This window comes from Rhinolophus sinicus, chromosome 7 (assembly GCF_057876585.1).
Source record: "Rhinolophus sinicus isolate RSI-liver-muscle chromosome 7, RSI-T2T, whole genome shotgun sequence".
In the NCBI taxonomy this organism is placed as follows: Eukaryota; Metazoa; Chordata; class Mammalia; order Chiroptera; family Rhinolophidae; genus Rhinolophus; species Rhinolophus sinicus.
The window spans coordinates 13,659,464-13,674,298 of NC_142507.1; the positions used below are offsets into that span (position 1 = coordinate 13,659,464).

Genomic DNA, 14,835 nt, shown 5'->3' on the forward strand with positions numbered 1-14,835 from the left:
AATGGTGAAATCACCAGCAAAAAGCACAAAAATGTAAAACATGTGGCACTTGTTTTCAGTACGAGCTGAAACAAGAAGGCAAAACATTGCCTTATTCAACCTCAGCTGGGAAACTCAAATTTCTTGTCATTCTGTGTATGTCTGAATGGCCACGAAATAAATTTTAGCAAGTAGGCAAATTTGCAAGTATGAAATCTGTGAATATTGAGGATTAACTATTATTAAGCCATAGAAATCGTGAATTAAATGCCAAATCACTACATCAAAAGATATTAATGAAACCAACCTCCAATCCCCCCCTCCCTCCATTAAAGAGGGTAACGAGCCATTTGTACTATAGGGACATAGCAAGACCCAGCCATCCTAGAGGCCCTGCAAACTCACTTGCAGTCTTTCACACTCAGGGAAGTGGGACTATCATCTTATTCATACAGTATCTTTCCCCAAATATGGTTTGGAGAGCTGGGGAAGGATGTTGCAGAGAGATTTTCTTCAGAGATTTATGTTTATTCCTTTAATAAATATTTACTTAGGCTCTGCTATGTGTTAGGCACTACTCTAGTGGTGGGGAAAACAGACAGAAATCCTTTGATGAGCACACATTTTGAAGGGGCAGACAAGACAATAGTTGGCAATAAATACCATATATAGTAGGCTCAAAGTAGTGAGTGATAAAGGGGAAAATAAAGCACAGATAGATCCAGAGTGTGGAAGATACTGTGCTTTTCACAACGGCAAGCTGGCAGAGAGTACCAGAAGCAAAATAAATTGCTACAGAATATATAAACACACATACAACACACATGCATGCTTGCACACTTATTTTAAATGGTGGTAGATAAAGTTCCTTTCGAGAAAGTTCAAGTTTGCCAAGTTGTATTTCCTTTGTACTATGAAGAAATAAGAAAGGATAACTAATTTAATAGTTTGACCTAAGTAATGTAGATTATAGAACCTTCACAATTGGTACTTTATTTTGTACATTGCAGAACTTAAATATAACCACTTTTATTATGGATAACATTTAATGTCATAAGATTACACATCTCAATGTGTGAGTGGTATTGAAATACTTTATTTTTGTAATTTGTTATTATATTTATGTAATAGCAAATGTTCACCTCCCAATCTTACGGAATCAGAATAATGGAACAGAATGTATTAATTTGGGTTTATAGAGCTATTTTAGTAGGGGAGGGACAAATTAGAATATACTGAGTGTAAATACTGTTTTGACATTAAATAAGTAGTTATATCTGACTTTACCAAATTCAGGTATGTCTTAGGGTGCTAGGGTGGTGAGTAGTTAAGCAGACAGATTCTAGAGCTAGACTCCCTGAGTCCAAATGCTGGTCTTCCTATTAACAGCATGGGTTAATTAATGGCTCCAATTTTCCCATCTGTGAAATGGGAAACAATAGTACCTACTTCATAGAGTTGCTGTGAGAATTAAATAAATTAATCTATATTAAGCACTCTAGCACAGAGTAAGCACCATGAATGTTTGCTATTTAAAATAAATTTTGAGTTTTCTTAGCACTTAGAATTTTATCAGAATATTTAAAGTCACAATTATTTACTAATATAAGTACTCAAGAATCACTTTTAAAATTGAAAAAGAAAGTCCAATTTATCACTCACTTGGTTAATATTGTAGTTATTGGTCAGCCAAGAGAAAGTGGCAGATGTAGGTACCAAAGCCACACTAGCTTCTCGAGTAAGGAGGGGTTGCAAGGAGCTGGAGGAAGAAGAGATGGAGGAAGAGGAGACAGAAGAAGTCTTGGGGAATTTTGAGACTTTAAGGATTTGTTTTTGAGGAATTTTGAGTCTCTGAGGATTTGCTTTTAAGGGCAATTCCTTAGAGGAATCTTCTTGAGCTGCAAAGGACAGTTGAAGAGGAAGGTAGATAATAAAAGGAGTGACAAGAGTGAGTATTCTTTTGAAAATAAGAGAACCCTGGGTAGGAGTTGGGCAAGGCTATGGAGAGGGTTCATTTCTAAGGACAAATGTAGTTGGAAATAGCGGATCACCATGGAGAGACAATATAGTACAGCTGTTAATATCGTGGACTTTAGAACCAGCCTGCTCTACCCCTTACTAACTGGGTGACCTTGGCCAAGCTACTAAACCTTCCTGTGTTTTAGGTTCTTAGTCTGAAAAATGGGGAATGATAATGCTGATAGAACTTGTCCCATAAGTTGTTGTATTAAATGACTATATAAAGCTAATATAAATTTCTTAGGGCAACGTCAGGTACGAAGCACTATAACTATTGGTTATTATTGTTCATTTGACATTTAATTTATGAACGAATGAATCATCTTTTTCAAATATAAGTGCATCTGTGATAATAAAAGCCACCACTTCCCACCTCCTTTCAAGTTCTTTAGTTGGGAGAGGGGATATGTTGAAAAGAGGTAAGAAAGAACTAAGAAAAGGATAAGATAAGCAGGGAAATAAATCATTTTTCTTCTGTATTAAAACTTTATCCTCTTAGAATAATGTATATCTTTCAGGTAAAATTTTTTTGTGACTAAAGATTAATTTCCTAGTGTGCTATATGATGTGTTTAAAAAATAAATTCCAGGCTAAATACAACAAAAACTTTTGAAATTAAGGCATTTTATATAAAATTGTTACGCTAATAAGTTAAGCAAGGTATAGGCTTAATATTTTTCATTCCCTGATGGCTTTCCTTTGTTATCTTTAAACCTAGGTTAATTTTTAAATATTGCTTTTGCAATTATAATAAATCCTGAAAAATGCCAGTTTAGTAAATACTTAATGTATACATGTCCAAATAGAACATTCTAAAAAATAAGAAAATGATGGAATTTCATTCCCAAAGTGAAAATCTGCACTAAAAAATTTTCCCCAATTATTATTCACCAGGAAAGAAAGTGATGATGAAACTTTGAGAAGAAATGAGTTTGAACATCTCAGGAGTGGAGATACTTGGCTACCAGAGCAGACTACCCAGAAGTGAAAGGAAAAAACCCTTACGAGGTAAGATCCCCTTTTCCTGGACCTGGGAACAAAGGTGTGTAGGGGACGGGACCGGGGGGGGGGGGGGGGGGGGGGGGGATTCTGAGGCTTTGGAGAAGCTGATAACTGGCTATTAGAAAGCTCTGTTGGCTGCCCACTGGTGAACAGAATGTGTTAACAGCTGTCCTGGAGCTGCTGATTTGATTCTAGGAATTTAGTTTTGCTTTTTGGGGACACTTATCTGTTCATTTGGCACTGAGCATGTTTAAGTCTCCTTTGGAGAAACGCTTTTCTTAAAAATGGCATATATTTGAGCATTAATCAATTAAGCAACAGGTATTTATTGGTTTCCTACTTTGTTTTTAGCAGTGTGCACAATACAGAGTAAACTCTGACTACAATGTAGTTCTGGGTATCACTGCTCCTTTGAGCCATCTACAATTTGGAAATGGATTTGTTTTACAGAAACTGGTTATACGTGACTTAATCTAAATTCCTGGCCCTTTCTAGTCTAGAACTGCTCAGAAATAGTATGAAGATGTGACCTTGGGGATTAGGAGGGCTGCGGGCTGGAAAAAGGGGGGTTTGGAGAGGAGGATCCTTGTTTCTTGAATAAAGGTTTTCTCTGCTTGGAGAAGCCCTGGAAATGGCTGTCTGTATATCAGTGAGCAGGAAGGGAGGGCAGGCTGGGGAAATTAAGAAAAACAAAAACAAAACAAAACTCTGTAATTGGGTGAGAAGCTATTGAGTGCCAAGCTAACATATTAATTTTTGTATTAATTTAATGCTAAGCTTCCCTAAAAATAAGGATTCCAGCAGTTTTTGTGTTTCTAGCAGTAGGGATTTCTCTATTCTATGACACAGGTTAATTTACTCATTTAACAGATTCTCCCCGATTATGTAGTACGTGTCAGGCACTGTTTTAAGCACTAAGGATTCAACAGGACACAAAAACAGATCAAGAAAACTTTGCCCTGTGGTATGGAAGGCAGATAATAATCAAGAAAGAAAGGATGTTAGTGAAAGGTACTAAGGAGAAAAAGTAGAGAATGGCTTGAAGGGCGCGGTTCCTGTTCTAGGCAGGGTGGTCTCAGAAAGCCTATGGAGAAGTGATATTTGAGAAAAGATGTAGAAGTCTCCTGATGCTCCGAGTGCATTATCTGTTCTAAATTAATTTGACTCTCAGAGCTGCTGTTAACCGGCCAGCAAGAAATGTATCGCAGCCAGGTTTTGAGTCTTCCTCCACTTTCTAGGGCTGTAAGGGGCCTGCAGGGGTTATGTCTTTGTCCTCCACGTGAGTGAGTTTCGAGCATTTAGTCTTGCTCTAGCCCGGTTGTTCCTGAGGTCTCAGTGTCCGGCCCTGCATGGTTCCTTTCAGGAACCAATGTGGGCACAGGAATCTTGTATTACGGCTACAAAGCCATGACTTAATTTTGTCACCTAGGCATCCAAGTGTTATCTCATCATAGAGATTCTTTCCTGTAGAGACACAAGTCTGGGCTATTCTGGGAACTCCCCCCAAAACTTCCAATCCCATCTTTAGTCTAGAGGCCACTCATGATGGGGGTTCTTCTTTTCCTTAAATTTCATTACACATCTTTCTAACGACCATTCTAACAGCTGAAGCTCCCAAACAAAAGCCTGGGTAGTTGTTTTCCAGGTGTTTGACTACCTTTGTTTTTAACCGCTGAGGCAATGGTAGCAAGAGTAAGATGAAGTTCAGTAGGAAAGCCCTCATTCCTTTGAGTTCCCTAAAGCACTAAGGACAAAACAGAATTAATATCTCGATAAATTACCTGCCATACATTCAAACAATGATTGTGGTCACTATAAATTATTTCTGTTTGTCAGTACACTTGGAGAATTGTTTTCTTAAAAGATTTTATTAGGAAAAGGGAACAGGACTTTATTGGGGAACAGTGTGTACTTCCAGGACTTTTCCAAGTCAAGTTGTTGTCCTTTCAATCTTAGTTGTGGAGGGCGCAGCTCAGCTCCAGGTCCAGTTGCCAGTTGTTAGTTGCAGGGGGCAGAGCCCACCATCCCTTGTGGGAGTCGAACTGGCAACCTTGTGGTTGAGAGCCCACTGACCCATGTGGGAATCAAACCGGCAGCCTTCGGCATTAGGAGCACAGAGCTCCAACCACCTGAGCCACCGGGCCTGCCCACACTTGGAGAATTGTTTGAAAAATACTTTGTTTCCCCTTCACCTGTTAGCATTGTGATTATTTGTGCTTGAAATTGGGATGGGGGAGATATTTATTTAAGAATGTTCTGTTACCCAGACTATTTTCAATCTCTCTCCTTCCCCACTGGCTGGAATAGATTCATAGTAGTTCAGTTTATCAAAAAGACCAGTAAATGTTAAGGTAGAGACTTGACAGTAGTGAGCAGAGCGATTAGGAGACTAAAACAGAGAAATGAGGATCAAATGGGAGAAAGGTGGAAGTGGGAGAAGGGAGGAAGACAGAGAAAGGGATAGAGTACCGAACAATAGGGAAGAGAAGGGACAAAGGAGAAGAAGGAAGTTAAAAGACTCAGGATGAGTCAGTGAATAAAAAGAAACATAGGATAAGGCGTATGAAGAAATAATGTTAAACTCATACAGTTCTGTAGGTCAGAAGTTTGACACTGATGTCACTGAGTGAAAATCAAGATGGTGGCAGGGCTGTGTTTCTTTCCCGAAGCCCTAGAGGAGAATCCATTTCCTTGACTTTTTCAACTTTTAGAGGCTGCCTACATACCTTGTCTCACAGCCCCCTTTCCTCTTCTATCTTTAAGTCATATCTCCGACCACTCTCTGATCTTCAGGTCATCTCTCTGACCATTCTTCTGTAGTTCCATCTTTCCCTCTCCATAGCCAGGAAAGGTTCTTCATTAGCTTGGGCCCACTCACGTAATCCAGGATCTTCTCCCTATGTCAAGGTCCTTACTAATCACATCTACAAAGTCCCTTTTGCCATGAGAGATGATATATTCACGGGTTCTGGGAAGTAGGACATACACATCTTAGGGGGCCATTATTTTACCTACCACAGAGATCATGTAGCCTTAACTGGAACCCTCTCTGTAGGTCAGAAGATCGGGCAGTGCATTACCAGGTAAGTGTATTTCCAAGCTAGGCCATGTCAAATGTGTGTTAGCCTACATACCATGTGAAATGTGGAAATAGAATGTCGTTTATTCTCAAATAATTAAGATATATGTATTCTGGTAAAGAAAAATGCATATTATTGAAATTATGTTCTAAAATAAGACAGCAAAAAGAATAATAAATGGATGACCTATGGAGCTTTATATGAAAGCTCTTCCTCTGGTAGCCTTGGAGGCCAGGATTACGTGTGAGCCACTGAAGTGGGCGGTTCATTTGACTTTGCCTGAACCAGGGCCATGCAACTGTGCTGAGGCTTATGATCAGTATGTCCCTGCTTTCCTTGATGCTTCTCTGATGAGATGCTTGTGGATTCAGAATAACTGCAGTGATTCCAGATGGCAGCTCCTGTTGACAGCCACAGGACTGTCAAGCGGCCCCTCCTCAGGTGAAGAGTTCATCTTTGTTTCTATGGAGGTAGTGAAAGGAGCGTCCTGTGGAATTCATTCCCTCTTTCTTAGGCATCCCTGTGCTTGCATTTGCCACACATCACTGTAACCAGAAACTAGCCCTTTGTGGGAAATATTCACCAGAAACCCTCCAGGAATTTAATTCCACCATCTGATTCTGATTCTGCCTCATGCCCTGTTCTCATCTTGTACCAGTTCTCTGGTCAAGCTGGGAATGGAATTAATAAAATCTGTGTGAGAGAGAAAATGAGGTCTGGGAGAGAAGGAGAAATGAGCTTTGCAATGTGCAGGTTGCTATTCAAAAATAGGCCTGACTTTTGCTTAGAGTCCTTAGGAAGCAAACGTAGTGGTGCAAATGATTCACAGGTGGGGCTATTTATCTTATTGTTCCCTTCAAATGGAAAGCAGCATTTGTTCGTTGAATATAGAGTTCTGAGCATTTGCTGGTCACTAGCTGTTGGTATTAGGAATCTTTGTGGGTCTTGTTGGTTGAGAGTAATGTGACATAAGAAGTCACATCGCATTTGTCTGTGAGTCTCCACATATACAAATTGGTGTAAGACCACCTTGTATTGTTAAACACTTGACTTTTCAGAGTTCTTTCACCTCAACTATTTCATCTGATCTCACAGCAACTCAGAAGGCAACAGCAAATATGAAAAAAGTCATAGGGAGATTAGCCATGCTATTCTCATCTCACTCGATCAAGTGGCTAGTTTGAACTTAGTGAACAAATTGCTAATAAAACTTAGATTAGAACCAGGTTTCTTAACTTTCAAACCAGGGCTCTTTCTACTTGATTATGTTGATGAAAAAAATATTCCAATAACTCAAGAGTTAGAGCCAGAGTTTTAATGACATCAGAACTGTCAGAACTATCACACCAATTCTCACAATGTGTATTTAACCTCAGTTAATTGTAATTTAGTGATAGAGGGAATAAGAAACAAAGAAAAATGAAAATGACATCTAATATTAGTATATAAAAACATAACAAGATCTTGAAAAATGTAATGTTATATAAAGATCTAAGAAAGGCCTAGAAAAACAAACACTTTTGCTGCTGTACTATTTTGGAAAAAGCACATGGTTTCTACCTATGTAGAAACCTTCTTCTATATAATGAATATGAGGATCAAACAAGTAAATGCAGAGATGAGCTCTAAGCTTAAATGTTCCACATGAACAGAGCTGAGCATTTTCTGGTGAATGTAATTAATCCCACCGAAAATGAGGTAAGTGATATGCCTTTAAATCTAAATTTAGGCTATAGAATTTAGAATTCTACTCTTCATGTGGTTTCTTTTCTTTAATCTGGCTAATCTAGGCCAGCTGTACAGAAATTATTTTTACTTAAAAATGGTCAACACATTGTTTGGGGCTGGTTTGAGCTCAGAATGATTTTCTGGATCATTTATAACATTTAACCAGGTTGAAGTTTTGCTTTTGTTGCCAATTTAAAAGTACACACAAAACCTGTTCTTCCTGGTTTTACTGGTCAGTTTTCAGTGAAAGATAATTTTTAATCTTTCAAAAATATACTTTAAAATAATATGATTTGCCTTTTTTTAACCTAATAATTTCTTCCTGCCTCTTGAAGTTTCTGTAACCATATTGAATATTGACAGGGAAAGATCTCCACACACCTGGAAATTTTCTCCTAAATTCTCATGTATATTTTACTGATGATATTTATGGCAGATACGAATATTGCATTTAGCTAAATAGATGAAAAGTGTTTTGGAATGCTCTGTTTTGGAATGCTACTTTAGTCTGTAAGGAATGAGGTCTGGCTCACATGAAGGGCAGGCTTATAAAGCCTGTCCAGTGCCACTGTCTTACCTCATGAAAGGAACATAAATCAACTCTTTAGGCGGTTATTCATTAAAATGGAATGTGTTTCATTAGGAATTCTACTCAAAGAGTGAATGTGCATACTGAGGAAGTTATGTAGCAATTATCTGTCCATACTTAAAAATAAAATACAAATATGGAAAAGTTCACAGCATTTCATGGCCCCTACCTTCCCCCCATGACCACCTGGAGACATGGCTGAACCAAGAGCAGGCACTGTGAACCCTCAGTGGGCTCAATATTAAGAGTCTGTGCAATAACTTCGAGGTCCTTCTCTGATTAGCTGTGTTTTCTCGTTTGCATTTGTAGGCTGGAGAACAACAGGAAAGTCCACATCTAAAAATAAACAAAGAAAAGCAATGAACATCCTCTTATGCTATGTCTCCTTTAATGGGGCAAGTGGTGGATATTTTTGTTGAAATCATGATTGGCAAATCAATTCTATTTGTAAGCTATTGAGGATACCTACCCTTCATGGGACTTCAGAAGAGAGGAGACACTATCTTTACTCTTCGTTTAAGGTCTCTCAGTTATAGAATTATAAAACCAAAGCAACTGAACCCAGCTTTCACTTTGAAGCAATTGCTAAACTTAGTGAACTTGAACTTTAGTTTTTACCATCCTGTGGGAATGAAGACAGGCCCATTACGTACATCATATAGACTATAGTGTCTATCTATATGAAAAATGCCGCCTAGAATTGTGCAGTACACAATTATATATGTGCTCCTGGTTGGGAGAGAGGTCAAAACCCAGAGCTTGCTTAGGTGAAGAGTCTAATAGGAAGCTGTCCACATAAAGCTGGTACCCAAAATGGTTATGTGCTCTCTAAATCAATATACCTCTAAATCTGCAAAGACATTTGTTATTCTTCAGTTTTGATGCTGAGTTGAGGGAGGAAAGGGCTCCCCTAAAAATGTTTAATGTCAAGCCAGTCAGCACACTAATTGCCAGACCAAATTTCTAATACCTGTGTGTTCTAAAAAAGCTTAAGCTGGTAATTTCGTTTAAAAGGGTCCAGTACAAGACGTGCTCCTAAGCATTAGCCGATGTGAATGGCCTGTCCACCCAGGCCTCAATCACTAAAAATTTGCAAAAAACATGAATTCATAGTAAAAACAAATAGGAGAGATAGGAGATAGGAGGAGAGAGAGAGAGAGAGAGAGAGAGAGAGAGAGAGAGAGAGAGAGAGAGAGAGAGGAGAGAGATTGATTGAGGAGGAGGAAAGGAAACATTACACATACAAACAATGCATACTGAGTGAGAGCCAGTAGAAACAACAGAAGGCCCAATCAGACCCAGAAAGACTTCAAACGCTACACTTACCAGGCACAGAATTAAAAGAAAAAAAAGAGTTGTTTTCTTAAATGACCAAATGAATTTTGAACTTAATAAAAAAAGAATGTCTAGAGATTAAAACATCTGAAATTTTAAAAACTTGATGAATGGAACACAATGATAAGGTCTAACATATCTAGTAAGACTTTCATAAAGAAATGAGAGCAGAGGCAATATTTGAAGATTTAACGGCTGAGAATTTCCTAGAACTGATTAAAGATACCAATCCATAGATTTAAGAACCAGCCAAGATAAATTAAAGAGAAACTCATATTTAAAATATCTTAGTAATATTGAGGAACATCAAAGACAATGGTTTTGTAAGCAGTCTTACTTTTCTATAATAGCAAATATGGAAGCTACAAAAGACTAAGGAGTTATATTTTCAAAATGCTAAAAGAAGGTATCTATCAACCTAAATTTATTGGCAAACTCTCTTATTGTTACTTTTTTTTTTTAAAGCATGATATACAGGTATTTTCAGACAATAAAAACGGAATAGTGCCACCAGAGGTCTCAATTTAAAAGATGTAATTCAGGCAGAAAGAAAGTGTTACCAGATGGAAATTTTGTGCTGTAAAAAGCAATGATTAGTAAAGGAGATGATAGATATATGAGTAAAACTAAATGATTATTGACTATATAAAGCAATAATAATAATTTTTGAGGCTTAAAATTAAGATAACATTAGAATACAATGATAGTGTATAAAGCAGAATGGAGGTGATCAGAGTTAAAGTGTTATGAAGTTCTGGTATTGTTTAGGAGGAGTAAAGATAAGAATTAACTTTAAACTTTAATAACTTGAGTATACTTGATAAATTTCTAGGGTATCCTTAAAAGAATAGGACCGAGAATATAATTTCCAAACTGGAGGAGGAAAAGAAATGGAATATGAAAAACATATTCTATCAATACAAAAGAAAGAAAAAAAGTAAAGAGAGAAACAGAAAAAATAGTCCATTTAAAGTGATAATTATAAGAATGAAATATTAATAGAAAACATGTATGTAATATATACAGGCCTAGCACTGTTCTCAGCACTATGTACTACATATGTTGACTCACTTAATAATAGTTCTACAAGCTATTATTACAGCCATTTTGCAGTAAAGGAAACTGAGGCACAGAGAATTTTAAGTATTCAGCCTGAGTTACACAGGTAGTAATAGAACTGGTAGTCAAACCTAGGCAGTATGTCTTAGAATTTGTTCTCTTAAAGAGAACACTATACTATCTCTCACAAAAGAGTAAATTAGTATTAAAAATTGAAATATATTATTAATTATAATAAGTACAGTGGAATTAATACTCTTTTATTTAAAAGAAAAATATTGTCAGGCTGAATAAATCCCTCCAGCTATATGATGTTTACAAAAGACACATCAAAAAACATAAGGACAAAAAACAAAGGTGAGAATAAAAGGATGGAAACATTTACCACACAAATATCAACAAAAAGAAAGCTAAAGTAACTATAGTTTAGCAGACAAAATAAAAAACAAAAAGCATTGCTAGAGCTAGAAGGTAGTGACATAATAAATGTTCAAGTCACCAAGTAGCTATAAAAATTCTAAACACATATACTATTAATGTATCTTCAAAGTATATGAAGCAAAAATTGACAGAACTTTAGAAATAGAAAAATCCATCATCACAGTGGAAGATTTGAATGCTTCTCTCAGTAACTGATGAAGCAAGCAAGAATATCTTTAAGGATATAAAGAATTTGAAAAGTGTGATGTTGTGGACTGAATTGTGTCTGCCCTCTTAGCCCCCCAAAAAGTTTGTATGTCGAAATCCTAATCCTCAGTACCTCAGAATGTGACCATATTTGGAGAGAGCTTCTTTAAAGAGGCAGTTAAGTCAAATGAAGTCCTCTGGGTGGACCTCAATCCAATATAGATTACAGGTGTCCTTGTAAGAAGAGGACATTAAGACACTGACACACAGAGGAAAGACAACGTGAAGACACGAGGGAAAAATGTCCATTTACATGCCAAGAATTGAGGCCTCAGAGGAAACCAACCGTGCGACACTTTAATCTTTGACTTCTAACCTCCAGAATTGTGAGAGAATAAATTTCTGTTGTTAAAGCCACTCAGTCTGTAGTACTTTGTTATGGCAGCTCTAGCAAAGTAATATGTGTAATAAACTACCTTTATTTAAATAGTCATATATGGAATAGTGAACCTAATAAAAGCAGAATGTATTGTTTTGAAGCAGTGTGGAAAATTTATAAAAATTAAGTTCTAGGCTGTAAAGCAATCCTCAAGACAGTTCAAAGTATTGTATAATGCTGTCCCCATTCTCTGATCAGAGCACAGTTAATTTAGACACAAACAACAAGAAAGAACCTGGAAAACCCCAAGATTTACAAATCAAGACACATATAGGCCTAACTTATAGATCAAAGAAAAAATTGTAATAGAAGTTGGAAAATATTTAGTACTCAGATTATAAGAACACTTTAAGAATGTGTGTGTGTGTCTGTGTGAAGCTAAACTGGTATTTCTAGAAAAACTTATAGCCTTACTAGCTTAATAGAAGAAGGGCTAAAAATTAAGAAGTGTACAAATTAAGAAGTCAGAAAATTAACAGAATCAATTAAGAGAAGCAATAAAGAAAAGAAATTAATTATGTAGAAACATATACATGAGAATCAGTAAAACCAAAAATTATTTATTTGAGAAGAATAAAATTTTCAAATATCTGGTGAGAATGACTAAAAAAAAGAAAGCAGAAATAACCAACATAAGGAATGGAAAATGGGACAATAATGCAGACCCTATAGATGCCTAAAAATACGCAATTTTGAAGAACTAAGTTTTCAATAAAAAAGAAAGAAAACAAATGGCCTATAAATGTTAAATACATTGAATCAATAATTTAAACCTTCTACAGTCTCACAGCCCAGAAGGTTCTACAAAATCCTATAGAGAAAAATAAACCCAATAAAACATATTGGTTTTATCTCAGGAATACAAGACAGTCTTCATGTTGGAACACCAATTCATATAATTCTTCATGTGAACATATTAAAATAGAAAACCATGACTATCTCAATTGATGAAGAAAAAGTATTTCATAGAATTTCAGACCCATCAGATCAAATTCTAACAAAATAGGATTAGAAGACAATTTTTTCTTAACCTGATCAAAAACCTACAGCAAACTTCATAACTATGATGAAATCTCGAAAGCATCTTTTATTTAATATTTTACTAGGAGTCTCAGCAAACACAAAAAGCCAAGAAAAAGAAAAAGAAATGATAAGGGATGGGAAGGAAGAATCAAAGCTCTCACTATTCACAAATGATATAAACAGTTGTGTAGAAACCATAAAGAATTACAGATAAATAATTAGAAATAGAGTTTAATTTCTTGGATTCAAAATCAATATTTAAAAAGTACAATTCTATATACCAAAAAAGTAGAAAGCTAATATATATGCAATTTCATTTATAATTATATAAAAATGGATAAAGTATTCAGGAATAAATGTAACCAAAGATATATAACATATGTTTACTGAAAGCCAGTAAAGAAGACCTAAATAAATGGAGAAATATACCACGCCACATATTAGAAGACTCACATTCTTAAAGATGTCAATTCTACCTAATTGATCTACATTGTCACTACAATTCTAACCAAGATCCCAAAGGTTTTGTTTAAAAAACTTTTGTTAAAGAACTTGACAAAGCTGCTTCTAAAATTTATATGGAAAAGCAAAAGGCCAAAGATATGTGAAACTTGCCTGAAGAACAAGTTGGGAGAACTTGTCTAAACAGTATTAAGAATTGTAATAAATGCAATATTAGGATCATTTACTGCAATTCCTAATACTGTTTAGACAAGTTCTCCCAAAATAACCAATGAACAAGAACAGAGAGCCAAGAAACAGCTCCATACATCCATTGAAAATATATGCCAAAACCAAGACTAGAAATCCGTGTGCTGGAACAGTTGTTTCCTGTATGGAAAAGAAATGAAATTGGAACCCTACATCATACCACATACAAAAATTAATTCCAGATAATTAAACATGGAAATGAGAAAAGGAAAATTATAAAACTGTGAGAAGACGGTATAGACATAGGGAAAGATGTCTTAATCAAAACACAAAAATTACTAAACATACAAACAAGCAAAGATTGACATTTTGACTACATTAAAATTAAGAACTTGGGCTCATCAAAAGGCACCATAAAAAGTGGAACACCAAGTATAAACTGAGAATGTATTTTAAACAAACAATCAATATAGTACCCAAATATATTTTTTAAAAATCAGTAAGAAACAGGCAGATGTTTTAATAAAAAACCTGCAAATAATTTGAATAGACATTTTGTAAAAGGTTAACCCAAATGACCAATAAACATATGAAAAGATGTCCAACTTTCCTACTAATCAAGGAGATAAAAATTAGCACCACAATGGTATACCATTTCCCACCCACCAGGCTGGGACAAATTTATAGTCAGGTGATGTCAAGTCTTGGTAAGGACGTGGAGCAACAGGAACTCCCGTTAACTGTGGGAGTGGAAATTACTGCAACAGTTTTACAAAACAGTAAGTTTTGTAAATAAGTTGTAGATGTGCATACTCTTTGACTAAGGTATCCTACTCCTACATATATACTTGGAAAACTCTAGCACACATGCACCAGGAGAGATGTACAAGAATGTTCATTAACAGCATTGTTTGTAGTGGCAAAAGAAAAAGTGGAAACTGCCCAAATATCCATTAGCAGTAGAACAGATAAATAAATGATGAGATATTCTCACAGAAGAGTGTTATACAACAGTGAAAATGAATGAATACAGCTACAATGTGAATGAATGAATCTCAGAAATGTGATGTTCAGTGAAAAAAAAAAAAAGGCAATTAAGAAGGATAATTATTGAGTATAAGTCCATTCATTTAAGTTCAAAAATAGGCAAAACCAAGCAACACACTGATTAGAAACATAAACATATATAGTTATAATACTAAAAAGAAAAATAAGAAAGTGATTGCATTACAATAGCCAAGACATGGATAGAAATAAAGTAAGTGTGCATGGATGGATACATAAATAATGAAAATGTGGTGTAT

The 14,835-nt window shown here is 35.8% G+C and overlaps 1 protein-coding gene across 2 annotated transcripts in view; it reads right to left on the reverse strand.

Moving 5' to 3' along the window:
• Positions 1-7,393: 7,393 nt before the first annotated feature.
• DNAJC5B (DnaJ heat shock protein family (Hsp40) member C5 beta) overlaps positions 7,394-14,835 on the reverse strand; it is a 52,068-nt gene continuing 44,626 nt past the window's right edge. For both annotated transcript variants that reach the window (XM_019710687.3, XM_019710686.3), the window contains exon 5: positions 7,394-8,733. In XM_019710687.3, coding sequence (XP_019566246.1) covers positions 8,639-8,733 — 95 coding nt within the window. In that variant the 3' untranslated portion in view covers positions 7,394-8,638. The remainder of the gene's footprint in view (positions 8,734-14,835) is intronic.